This window comes from Ictalurus furcatus, chromosome 13 (assembly GCF_023375685.1).
Source record: "Ictalurus furcatus strain D&B chromosome 13, Billie_1.0, whole genome shotgun sequence".
Taxonomy (NCBI): Eukaryota; Metazoa; Chordata; class Actinopteri; order Siluriformes; family Ictaluridae; genus Ictalurus; species Ictalurus furcatus.
Window position 1 is genome coordinate 20,528,329 of NC_071267.1, and position 14,178 is coordinate 20,542,506.

The 14,178-nt window shown below is 40.2% G+C and overlaps 1 protein-coding gene across 1 annotated transcript in view; it reads right to left on the reverse strand.

Annotated features, from left to right (window-relative positions):
- bmpr1ab (bone morphogenetic protein receptor, type IAb) overlaps window positions 1–14,178 on the reverse strand; it is a 40,227-nt gene that overhangs the window by 9,858 nt on the left and 16,191 nt on the right. Inside the window, exons 3-8 of the mRNA XM_053639465.1 lie at window positions 12,171–12,384; window positions 2,373–2,541; window positions 2,100–2,202; window positions 1,610–1,709; window positions 764–860; window positions 424–559 (exon numbers count right to left, since the gene is read on the reverse strand). Of these exons, the coding sequence (XP_053495440.1) occupies window positions 424–559; window positions 764–860; window positions 1,610–1,709; window positions 2,100–2,202; window positions 2,373–2,541; window positions 12,171–12,234 (669 nt within the window). The 5' untranslated portion in view covers window positions 12,235–12,384. The remainder of the gene's footprint in view (window positions 1–423; window positions 560–763; window positions 861–1,609; window positions 1,710–2,099; window positions 2,203–2,372; window positions 2,542–12,170; window positions 12,385–14,178) is intronic.

Sequence of the window (14,178 nt, forward strand, 5' to 3'; positions counted from 1 at the left end):
GCAGACCATCACAGCTCACACCTTTAAATAGGTTAATTTTCATAAGCTAAATAAACGGCAGATTTTTCATTTCCTACATTTTATTTTCCTAATTATGTGTGGCGGTACACATGCACTCAATAAGCTTTATTAGACTGGAGGCCAAGGTTACTCCATTCCCCAGTGAAATTTCATTTTGGTAAGTTTTCACTTAGGATTTCTTAAGTTAGGTAATTATGGTCATTGGCAATAAATGCAATAGATTGACTATAGATGGAGTTTGAACAATTAAACCAGAATTTAGGTGTAATGAGTTTCGTGTCTAGATCCTTTGTTTCGGACTGAGTAAATGTTTGAATAATGAAAAACATATGTACAACATGAGCAACAAAGCAGCCTGAAGCGAAATAAAGGGAACCGAGTTAGTCGATATTTTCTACGTACCAGCAGGGGGAGGCCTGATCCTGAGCCGGTGCTCGACTGGCTGATCAGGTCTTTCAGAGACTCGCCAACAGGAATGAAGGCCTCGTCCTGCTCCAGGTCTCTTTGGTAGCGTCTCCTCTCCGTCTGTAGCTTATACCTGAACACACACACAACCACTTAAATCAGTTCAACATTATCATGTAGTTTACTGAGTCGTTCAGTAATGACACACATTGTTATTTATCACTCAATCCCACATTCATACTTATTGAACATAATCAACAAGTGTTGCAGTGTGTTCTTCAGTGGGTGAATCTGTCCCCATTCTGTGAGAATGAGTGTGTCCTTATTCTTATCTTACCTGTAGTAGCACACAATGGTAATTGCGATGAGTGTGAAGCAGCACACGGTCACAGAGATCAAGAAGGCCAGCCAGTGGGCATTCACAAATAAGGGGTCTAGATTAAGAGAGAAAAAAAAGGGGGGGGGGGAAAACCCATTCAGATTCGAAGGAGGAAATTTATATATGTGGGCTTAAAACTGGTCACTTCAGACAGAGATCTCTAGGGTCAGAAATACATAACCATGGTCATTTTATTTTATGTCTAGATTGGATTTTTTATTTTACCAAGTATATTAAGAGTCAGCATCATATTAGCATTTACAGACAGATGACAAATTAATAGTGGCTCTGTAGGAAGCATTTTGACAGCATGGTCCGGGTCCATTTGTCCTCTCAGAGGGAAGAATTACTGTAAATCAGTACAAAGTTCTTCTGACTAGTCACCTTTATTCTATGATGAAGCATTGCTATCCTGAAGGGAGTGGGCTCTTCCAGGATGACTCCGCCCCCAATCATACGGCACTAGGGCTCACTGAATGGTTTGATAAGGATGAGACGTATGGAAAATCACATGCATATGATCTCAACCTAACTGAACACTAAATTAGGGATTGATATCATTTGGAAGAATGGTGATCGTCTCTCCAGTAGTTTCAGAGACTTGGAGAATCTGTGAAGCCTTTCTGGCAAAACGCTGTGGTGGTGGTGTTTTCTTTAATCTGTCACCAATCATTACTCTGGGTTTCAATGTTTTTCCAAGTGCACCGTAGTCGATTCATAAAAGCCTTGCGGTCAAGATAGCAATAAAGTATTGATTCGAGTCGTGTCGGATCGATCTTATTTGAGCTTTGAGCTCAGGTTTACCTTGGATAACAGGAGGTGGGAGAGTAGGCTGCAAGTCTCTGTTACAGAAGTTTGTGGAACAGCACTCTATCGTCCTCCTCATCTGAGCGTTGGGAGAATCCTGTCACAAAACAATCGTCAATATCCAAAAACACTAAAGTTCATTGTTAAGGTTTAGTAAATTTACAATTGGACGTATTGCCGTTTAAAAAAAAAAATCTTTAAAGGATGACATCATGTATATTGTTCAGAAATGTGTGACCTTGATGCAGATCATAATTAATAAAATTCATATATAATAAAATCTGAAATAATTATATATATATATATATATATATATATATATATATATATATATATATATATATATATATATATATATATATATATAAAATATCTCTCTAAGGTATATATATTATACTCGTATATATAAAATGTACATATATCTATGTACATTTTCCAAAAGAGGAAAATGTACATTTTCATGTACATACACTGTGCACGGGTTTACCTTGCACTGGAAGTGGGAACCTTCATATTTCATACATCCAGATGTGAGAACAGCTTCACCATGCTCGTCTTCCTCGATGATGGCAAAGCACTGCCCGTTGGTCCTAATCACACACACACACACACACACACACACACACACACACACACACACACACATTACTCACAGGTCGAACATGTTTAATGGCTTTGAGGTGTTATGCACTGATGACAGACAGGAAGAGAAGAGCGCTTATGCTTAGTTTAAGGCCAGTGGAGTAAGATGGTGACTCACTCGCAGGTGCTGTTGGTGGCGTCCTCTGGGCAGTGGCCTGAGCAGTAACAGCTGAGGAATCGCGCAGCGTCTTCCGGTGCCACGGTGGAGCCGTCCTCTGCCTGAGATTTTTTTGGCTCTCCATGTTTCACTCCCGTGCCGTGGAGCACGTAGTCTGGATTCTGCCCACCTATGAGTGAACACAGTCAAGCTGTTGATTTAAAAAAAAAAAAAATTGGAAGAAGGTTGTACTCTTAAGTTTATGGATTAAATTAGCCTTGAAATCAAACCATTTAGGTTTTTAAATGGTTAAATCGTGGGGTTTGAGTCAAACTTGGGAGCATGGTACTAAACTGCCGTTTTTTTCTATTTAAAACAGACGTTTTCAGCACTTCTGTAAAAACACTGACTTGCTACATACGAACTCCGGTTCAACGGCTTGAAAAGACCACGTCTGAAATGCAAACTATTCGAGGACGATGCCACGTTATGCAAAGAACCCGTGTGGTATGTGCACCATCCGGTAATAAACAAAACTGAGGTTGTTATGGTACATTTTGACACGTTTGGCTATTGTTAAATAAACTACTAAGAGGACAGCATAAATCAAGACCAGCAATAAAATCCCAGTCATGTTGTGATAAACGAAAGCTAGTTTACCCATTGTCACTAGTCAGTTAAACAAAATCATTACTAATAATGGTAACGGACAGGTTTGGCTGTTGAATATCCATCCACCCATCCATCCATCTTCCATACAGCTTATCCTACACAGGGTCACGGAGAGCCTGGAGCCTATCCCAGGGAACTCGGGTCACAATGCAGGGGACACCATGTACGAGGTGCCAACCCATTGCAGGACACAATCGCACACACATTTCACACTACCATACACACACACACACACACACACCAGAAAATTTGGAAATGCCAATCAGCCTACAACACGTCTTTGGACTGGGGAGGAAACCACAGTACCAGGACAACAAACAGGCTTACAGCTAAGCTACCGTGCGTCCCAGCTGCTGAATACGATATTCCAAATTGAAACGAAGGTACTGAAATCTTACGTGTCTACCGGAAAAAAGTGCAAGCTTATTTACTAGCAAGTAGCTATTGGATAGCTAAAATCCATAACAATATGGATACCAGACTAATTTGGATGGCAAGTGGCAATATTTATGTATACTCAGTTATTTTACTGAGACTAGAGGTGTAAAGTTGAGTTATTTCTAGTATATTCAAAAGAAATGTATTATACATGTATTTTAGGCACAACATTTATAAATCACCTAAACTAATCTGTTGGCATGACACCAATTCCAGCTCATCACGTTTATTATATATATGAGAATGCAGCTCTTTATTTTGTCTGATTGTGTACCTGGTTTTTGCTTTTTTTGTATGCATGGTTTTCACTGATCACGACTGAATGCTACGATTAACCTTCAGACTAAACTAGCGAAATTGATCGTCACAGTAGATTTACTGACGGACTCGTGTTGCCTAACTACAGAGTTGACTCATTACTGACTGAAGCTCCTCTTTAAGGAAACGATCCCAAATACACACACACACACACACACACACACCTTCTATTGTGAGATCTTCCAAAAGCAAACCGGTAGATAAGTCAAACGTGGGGTGTCAAAAGTATAGTTAAGACAGGAAAGATAAGGAGGAGATTGCATAAAAGTGCTGTTAGCTAAGGAGCTAGTCATTAGCTCCTTAATTAACAAACAATCTACATTCCCTCTGCAGTTAACCAGCAACATAGATTTTTCCCCAGATAGTGAAGCTTATATATATATATATATATATATATATATATATATATATATATATATATATATATATATATATATATATATATATATATATATATATTTCAATTACAGTGGGTAAAATCAGCTTTATCTACATACATGGCAGGCGGTACACCATGACCAAAACAGGCTCTCAGACTGTGAGTAAGAGACGGTGATAAAGATTGAAGCAGGGACAGAGGCAAGGCAGAGTCATGGATGTCTGAGAACTGTAACCCGATCTGTGTGTGTGTGTGTGTGTGTGTGTGTGTGTGTGTGTGTGTGTGTGTCTTAGACAAGCAGTGTGCATACTCCCCAAGCACAAAGCCTCCTGTGTTGAGATCTGTGGTTCCTCTTAAAGTCACGGTGCTTCTACACAGCCTGCAGGTCCAGACAGGCCTTCTGGAGGCCTTGTCTCCGTCAAAATAAGCCCACGCTAACGTTTACTCAAACGCCACATTCCTCCCCTAGAGTCCCGCTTCAGTGCCGCACACCTCAACACTCACATTGACAGAAGATGAGAGAGCTATGAAATCACCTTATAAATCATAGCCACAAGTTTCCCCTTGTGGAATTACAGGAATGGGGGGGCAGACTTAGCGTACATACTGTAGGCAGATCCAGTCATGTATCAGTACAGATAGCAGGCAGTGACACCTCTACATCTAACAGACTGGGTGGAGTCAAGCTCGCTGATATACAGCATGCGATCTCTTCAGCTGTGTGGAGCCAGGCAGTCAGAACGCTTTCAACTCCAACACTGATATCAGCCGGGTGAGGGGTATAGGGGGAGCAATGAAATGACCAAACACATTGATATGACAGAAAGGGGGAAGGGCGGAGGACTGCTAGGGGTTTACTTGCTCATTGCTAAATAGGAAATGACCTCCGTGTCCCAAGGCTTTTGTTCTTCACTACACTCAGCATCTCATGTTCCAAAAACCAACAAGTCCGTGATACAGCACCGAGGACCTAACGCCCGCCTTCAACCGAAGAGAACATGACATGACGCCGTGTTCAAATGGAACTCAAAAAAACATGTGCTCTGACACGTGAAAGTGATCATGCATTACACTCGCAGCGCGACTGGTTAAATTTAAAAAAAAAAATTATTTTCTCCTAAATGATTAGGAGAAAAGAAAAAACATTCTTTTAGCAGCATTTAAAAGGCCTGTGTGTTCTCTCCCACACAGACACACACACAGTGTGGTGTTTGAAAGCCTTTCCAGACATTTGCTGGGTGCCAGGGATATAAAATATAAATCCTTTGCTTATGTGTCAGGGTTTGATTTTTACAGTTGAGAAATGTTCGTTTGATGCCGCGGTGGAAAGCGTCCCTCAGCCCCTCCATTAAGCTGAGCATAAAATACACATGTTGAAAGCGTTTAATTTTACATCTTTGATCAGTTCGCAGTTTAGGCCAGGCGCCGCCGCTGTTAAACAGAGCTCTGAACGATAATGGAGGAGGAAGCCGGTAATGTAAACACTGCTTGATGGAAAGAAAAAAAATAAAACGTCTTCCTGCGAGGTGAGAGTCCACACTCTGGAGTCCCTCAGAGAACACGCTCACAGAGGCCTGTTTTTTGTCGTCCTCCCCTCCCAGTTTTGCTCTCCCTCTCTGCAAGGGAGCACTAAATTTAAAGAAAGGAATGCGAGTGGTGGGGCCATGATACAGGCTACCTTTTAAGCGAATGCGTAAAAACCCGGTCCAATCTGTCATGATGTGTTCGGGTTACCTACGGTGATCGCTACAAAACTGCAAAAAAGAAAATTGGAAACATATAAGGCACAGGTTAGGCTGCACATTAGTCTCTAAATCAGAGCACATGAAGCTTGGCAAGTGAGGGACCTTGACAGCTCAAATTACTGCACCAACAGAGCCAGCCTCCAAACCCTATCCAATCTGCTCGCTTTCTCTGCTACTCCCTTGAAAAAAGAGCTGCAGTGTCTCCCTGCTTCTAACATGTGTGCTTAATTCTGGCTGGCCGTCACAGCGGAGTCTGAGGTCTGGCAGTGCTCAGGCAGTAATGACTCCCTCAGACCACATTCTCCCAGCCTGCAGACTGCTCTTAAAGAGACAGCAGCCATAAACGCACCCCAGTTCGGTCGCCATCGCTCTCGAAAGATGGCGAAAAGCACACGTTCAACACTTGAGAAAGAAATTAGGAGCGATGTGGAGGAATCCAGTGAAGTCTAACCACCCGGTGTATGCAGTTATCATGCAGTTTCTTTGTGTCCGATAGGAGCTACATTGAACAAATTTTTTTGCAGTTTGCAAAAGCTCTGGATCATCTGGGGTTTAACCCTCATAAACATGAGGGCAGTGCAGGCGACTTGGAGAGGCCGGTGCAAAGGTCAAAAGAGCCCAGAGCAAGATGTGAGCTGGGATATGCTGAGAATGCAGACGCAAAGCAGTGAAACTTCACACCCTGATAAACAGGATATCCCAGCTGGCTTGCAGTGGTTGTCTGAGAAACATGGCAGTGTGATTAATTCATCCAAACCACAGTACATACCATGAACAAAATGATCAGAATTAACTATGTGGAGAATTAAATAAATAAATAAATAAATAAATAAATCTTTACTATAAAAGTAGTAACACTTTTTAAAAAATTTTTTTTTTTAGCAAACTGAGTTTCTCAGAACCACAGGAAAGTCTGAGCAGGAAATGATGCAAGACCTCAGCCAAGTCTCTCGAAGTCTATAATCAAGGCACAGCTCATTCTTACTGCGCCTCGACAACCAAGCTGCAGAGAAATACAAATCCTCCACTACAACAAGGCCAAGGTCAGAGTATTGGTTCTCTAAAATACATCAAAACAAGCAAAAAGCAAGCCACAATCTGCTAAATAAGGGAAGTGCAATTTTGTAGTAGTTAAGTCAGAGGTCCTGGTTGCATGATGCATTGTGCAAAATCTAGTCCAGTTCAGTATCTACCACACAAAATCTGCCTTACGCTTTCTAGAACAGCTCTGTGACTATGCCCATTGAAAGTCTGTGATGATTAAACAAAAGCAGACCAAACTCCAAATTGGTTAGTTAACACTAGCATGGCTTAACAATAAATCACAGCGCCTGTAATGGTCAGGGGTTTTCAAGACATGGCCTCGGGTTTCAGAAGAAAGTCTCCAACACTTAATAATCCTTTGCTAATAAAGGACTAGCTTGTTAAAAGGGAATTTGGGGGGGGGGCAAGCGCCTGCCTGAGACAGACTCATAAAGTGGACTGGATTCATTAAAAGTGTGTTTCTAATGGGTTGTGAGACACCTCCTGAACCAACCTCCCCACAAGCATGCGGCGTTTCGTACAGCCGTGTCTTATTACACACAGGCACACAAACAATAGCTGGGCCTTGTTAAGCTCTTTCTGTCAGCATATGAGTATCATTTCCGGGAGAGCAGCGGGTATTTTGTCTGCTTAGTTGAGAATAATGACCATCATGCAGCGTAATACAGGAAATGGTTAACGTGTTGGGGAAACGCAGATCACCAACAATAGACTCAAAAAGCTTCCTGTAGTATGGCCTGGGCGGCTGGCCCAACACAGGAGCGAGGGATGGAGGGAGGGATGAACGAGCGCTCACAGGACAGGAGCGATCAAGAGGGGTTCGCGGGGGGAAAAAAAAAAAACAACAGCAGGGTTAGCACCGCAGAGCAATCCCGAGCCATCCAAGTATTAAATGAGGGCTGTGCTAAACAGATGACTGAAAGGAGAGAGAGTAAAATAGTGAAAGTGGTGAGCCACAGCAGACTTGCAATTCTTAGCATACGGCCCGTGTCATTTTACTGCACTGGGCCTCAATACAAATAAAAATGGCTTCATTTGGTCAGTGCGCGTGTTTAACCTTAGTTAGTCTAAACGTAGGCTCCATTTCAAAAACTTCTTAAAAATGTCACTAAAACATACTATATGAACACTGCATACATCATCAGTATGAGCATTTCTTTTTTCTGTTTGTGCAAAAGATACAAAATAAAGCGGAAAAACACGTCACCATTCAGCAGAATTTCACAACCCTGACCCCACCCCCTCCTCATAAAAACTCCCTCTTTGCTGTTTAAAATGAACCTCTGCAGTGACCGAGGTGGTTGCCCTTTGTTTTAATGGCTCTGGCCATATTTTCGGTTTATGAGCACAAAGGAATGGCTTCCAGTGTCTGTTTCTGCACCCATCCCAGGGTAGAGATAGAAATAGCAACACGAAGGATATATTTTAGGCTGACTGTGACCACTCCACACAGTCACATGACTTGAGACAGCACAGCGGACTGGTCACACAGGAACACTGAACCAAAATAAAAATCGACGGCAATTTCATGACGGGAAAACACTTGGCTTGCTTGAAGAGCTACAGAAGGAAATCCAACAACAAAACCTTATCACAAAGACATCTGACCTGCATGTGACCCTGTGTGTGAATTAGAAGTATTTTAAACACAACTAACAATACTGAGAGACATGATTTAGTCATTTCAACTTCAAAGCAAAGCAGACTGATCAAATCTACTCTAGTCCTACTGATGTTTTCCTGTGGCTAAGAATAGACACTGTTTAAGACTGCAGGAAATTGTAGCCAAAAATAGAGGGGCCTTCAGAAACAAACACGCCTAAAAATCCCAATATGACTTGGTTATATTAATGACTTCAGAATACAAATAAATGACTAGCAAACTGCATATACTAGCAAAATATCATTGAGTTAATACTGCATTTAACACCAGTCATTTCCATTAAAATCTTACGAACAAAAACTTCAGTAGTCACCAACCCTCTTCCTGGAGATCTACCTTCCTGCAGGTTTCATCTCCAACCAAAATCTAACACACCCGTTTTAATTGATCTAAGAAGACCTTCTTAAGTCAATTATTTATGGCTGCAACAACTAATCAATCAAATCGACAATTAAAATAATCGACAACGAATTTGATAATGGATTAGTTGGGTCTGTGGCGTCACTGTAGATAACCCCGTCAGTGACGTCACTCCACAATGGTGAAAAACGCATTTCTATGAATAAAACACATCTGAAAACAGCGGCGGTCACAGAGCGAGCTGCTGGGGGGAAACGTGCACGATCCAGGTCGTCCAAAATATGAGTGTTTTATATTAAGCGCTTCAAACAAATTTGTAAGTGTATTAACGTGGCTTGTCGTGTCAGATGCTGTGACAGACACGTGTAGTGTTTAATGGGTTCCAGACACGTTTTCTTCAGCACAGAAGTTACCTTTTTACCTTTATATCCTTATCTGTAAACGTTAGAATATCACGCTAGTATTTCCATTTTACATAAAGACAGCAAGTGAGTCTCCATTAAAATTCACTGACTGAGCTCGAGTCCACACATTCGCGTCATCAAACAGCGCAAAATGATGTTATAACATGTAACTGTATAGAAATGTAAGAAGTGTCATATTTACAGAATAAAGTAACGTTACTGTGTTCAGATGAGTGAACTGAGAGTGTTACTACAGAACATTCAACCTCTTACCAGTTAACACTTAGTTTCTGCTTTTGTTTTTCTTTTCTTTTTTTTAAAAATCATTTTTAATATAGTGATTTAACTTCTGCTTTCAAGCTTGTGGACAATAAATTGTTTTTTATTTTTAAAATGTTAACATTTTTAAAAAATCCTTTGCATAATGTATAACATAGCCCACATAGATATATTCAATACCTTTTTCATAGCCTTCAATTTGCACAATGTTTGAAGTGTTTTTATACAGAAAATAAAAATTGGCTTTTTAATCCAACTAATCAATTAATTGAAAAATAATCATCAGATTAATCGATTATCAAAATAATCAGTAGTTGCAGCTCTACAATGATTAGATGGTCAGGAAGGCATTATTATGGTTGGAGTTAAAGTCTTCAAGAAGGTAGATCTCCAGGAACAGGGTTGGTGACCACTGTTTTATATTAAAAATGAAGAGGCTACTATAAGTTAGCTGTGTCTTCTGCCAAGAGTAGATTATCTCTGCTTAAGAGCCTAGTCAAACAATGTTCCTATTAAAGTGCTTTTAATGATAACGCACCATGTTATCTGCAGAAATACAATCAGCCCAATTCACCTTTTCACAATCTGCTACATCTACAGATATGTGTCAGTTCCAACCCCCAACGACCACAAACAAACAAAGAGTGCTTTGCTATACATCTAACCACACTATTTGCTTCACACACAAAGTTCCAACCCCATCTAATGACTGCCAAACACCAAACCTTTTATGAACAGCCAAATGGTCCTCTTTGGGATAGCAATGGCTCATTCACACCTTACCAGTGGGGGATAAAAGATGTGGATTCTCACGTTACAACTTGGAGGCCACAGATTTGGTTTGTTATTTGTCATGCAAGATGTGAATAGGTACAACTTTCTTAAACAGAGTAAAGATATATTTTTTATTATCTACTCATCCTGCCTACATTTCCTTTATATTATTAACTGTTTCTCCTATTAGAAATCATCATAATCACTGTAGAAACGCCCAGGCACTATCATTTCTCTGCCAATTTATACAATTAAATGTAACAAAAAACAAATGTGGAGGTCAATAACAGGTTTATGACAAACACATTAAATGCAGGGGATATTATGATCAGAGTTGGGTATAATGTATTACAAAGTAATTCTAATGACTTTTTCTGATAATGCAGTAATGTAACTTTATATTTTAAATGTATGTAATTTGGTTACAGTTACTGATGTCAATAAAATTGCGTTACTTGCATTACAAATGTATTGTTAAGAAAACTTTATAAAGTAAAATGTATTTTTAAAATAAACCTGTTTTGCGCGACTGCCAGGGGCGTAACCTGGCCTGGGCAAGATTTTTTCTTTAGCCCTGAATAATTCACCAGTTGGAGCGGCTTGTCACTACGTAACTGAACGTCACTAAAGGAAGACGGCGGTGATGTAATTTTATAACTTCAGTGAACGGAGGCGAGACCAATCAGACAGGGTTTACAGGAAAATATGTGGAAACACTCGTGTCTTATTGGCCGACAGCTCTCGATTCTGCCAAACGCTAGCTCATAGTCAGTGTGAGGAAAAATGGATATATGGCAATTATATTTATTTATTTTTAAACAAGTAAAGGGGTCGAAAGTGCAACAGTAAAATCCTCTGATGCTGAGCAGGAAAACAAGGTGTGTAAATGTCTATGAGTTCCTGTTTACGTGATCTGTGAACATGATATGAGCAGAGCATAAGGAAAGATGATGCACTTTGCACGGCACTGTAGCAACTAAACCCATACAGTGTTCGCTTAGTTGTGCTTCCCCTTAGCTAGCGGCACCAAACTAGCCTAGTTAGAAAAGTTTTATATTTTATCGGTCAGGTAATCGTACAAACAGTGACAACACCCGAAGCAAGCTTTGTGATAAATCCAACTTTTTCTGATCATGTCATACATTGACACGCGCTAAAATTACTGAAAGAACTACGAGTTTCACTTTGTAGTGTATTTTTGTAGGTTTGATAGATTTTGAAAGTAACCTGAAACTAAAGTAATCGGATCACTGAACGTAAAAAATAATGTAATCAAATTACAATTTTAAAGTAGTAATCTGAAGTGGATTACATTTTTTTTTGAGTAACTTACCCAACATTGATTATGATATACTATCAGTGTTGTGATTAATTATGTCACAATACAAGGCTCTATATATATATATATATATATATATATATATATATATATATATATATATATATATACACATATATATATATATATATATATATACACACACACACACACACACACACACACACACACACACACACACACACCCCCACACACATACATATACATATACACACACACACACACACACACACACACACACACACACACACACACACACAGTATAAAAGGGTTGTATTGTGATATATTTTTGTCACATCACTCGCCCTTTAGAAAAACTAATCTTTTTTAAAATAAAAGTTACAAAATAGTCCTGACAGCTTCAGATGAGGGAGCTGGTCCTCTTACGGAACTTCCAGTCTTACCTTCTGATTGACTGATGAGAAGGAAGACTCCAAACACTGCAAAGAAGACCCTGATTGTCTTCATTGTGCCAGTTAAAGGATGAGAGGCAGCAGATGGTTCGGTGCTGTAGAGTGATGGTGTGGAGGGACACGTCTCAGGATACAGACAGCAGGACAGCAAGACAGAGTGGTGAGGACTTCAAAGCCTAATCATGGATTCCTCCTGGTTAAAACCCTGCAAAATTCAGAGAGCACAACTCATTTGTCAGGCCAGTGACAAGCACCCTGTGATTACGTGGGATAAACAAGACATCTTTTGTAAAAGTTATGCAAATTAATTTGTCTTTACTCTATATATATATATAAATATTTTTATATGACTCTTTTTTAACCTTAGCGGTTCCAAAGCACTTTACACTGGTTCTCATTCCCCCATTCACACACACACACCATAGGTAGCAGAGCTGCCATGCAAGGCACTAACTTGCCATCGGGAGCAACTTGGGGTTCAGTGTCTTGCCCAAGGACACTTCGGCATGTGGAGTCATGTGGGCCAGGAATTGAAGCGCCAACCCTATGATTAGTGGACAACCCGCTTGACCCCAGAGCTGGCATTGGTTCCTAGACCGAGTTGTTATCATCATCATCATCATCAACAACTAATAATAATAATAATAATAATAATAATAATAATAATCATAATAATAATGTGTCTGCTCCCTCCTAGATCATGCATGTCTCTGTGCAATTAGTGGGTCCCCATGGCTGCTTAGGGCTCAGGGGAGCCATAGGGGGCTGGTTTCTGTCACTTTTCATTAGACCAGGGGGGACAAAGAGCCCCGACCTGTGCCCTACTTTTCACACTTCCAAGGTAAGGGCAAACTAAAGGAGGGGCTCTGGCTGCTCAAGGGGACCCTTTAAAATTCTTCCTCCTCCCAGAGGGAACAAGAGGCATAGCTATAGCTTGGCCTCCAGGCAGACACCAGCAATAAACCATTCACAATTCGACTGGCTTACCAAACACAGAAGCAGCTTCAGTAACAACATACATAATTACAGGCTTCTTGTTTAAAATGCAAAAGACTTGCAAAGCCCTTTAGAAGGGAACCCAAAAAACATCCAGATTTTTCACGATTATCTTAGTCCAGTTGTTTCGATTTAGTACTTCTACTCATTTCTAGGAATGACCTGGATGATGGAGAACATTTGGTTATGAAAATTCACATGCTAATCTTTTGAAAATTGCAAACAATCCAAAGCAGCAGGGTTCTTTAAGGTTTGAGGCACATGTTAGTAAAGGGACAAAAAGGATAAGCGTCTGGTGGACTGGTGAGCATGAGATGGCTTGAGATGAGTTTGTGGGTCTACGAGAGAAGACATAACAGTCGCACAAGGCCGCCTGACACTCATAATTCCATCAGTAAACAAGTACTTTCTCTACACACAGTCAGTGCTCAACACACAAGCCACCTGCTGGACTCCACAACAATCTCTTCCCACTCCAAAACCTTCAGACTGAGACAAAGAATAACAGATGCTGCCAGGATATTTTACCCATATAAATTCTCAGCTTGAGCATTCACTTCACTTCAACTTCCCTGACGTGACTTGACACGGGTTAATATAATTAACTACACAACACTGTCCCTTAGAAGCAGGTCTGGGTAATAAACCATGATTTTGATAGCTATTGCTACAATTATTCAAATTTTAGTTAGGAAAAACTAAATGGTTTTATTGCACTTTATAGATGCAAAGAAGAACACTGACCTCCCGGTTGTTGTTGTTTTTTTTTCTTCAAAAGTATAAATCCACATCAAAGTAGCACTAATAAGTAAACCACCAGAGCATGCATCCAAATTCAACATGTAAAAAATGAATGGGGAATGTGTGATTAACCACCAGTAGTTTATCTAACCTCCCCAGTATTGCAGTTATGCACAAGTTATTTATCTACTTTCATTAGAAAACCTCTGTTCTTTACTTTGGCCTTACATGTATAAAAAGAGACACACAGATGTGTGTGGCC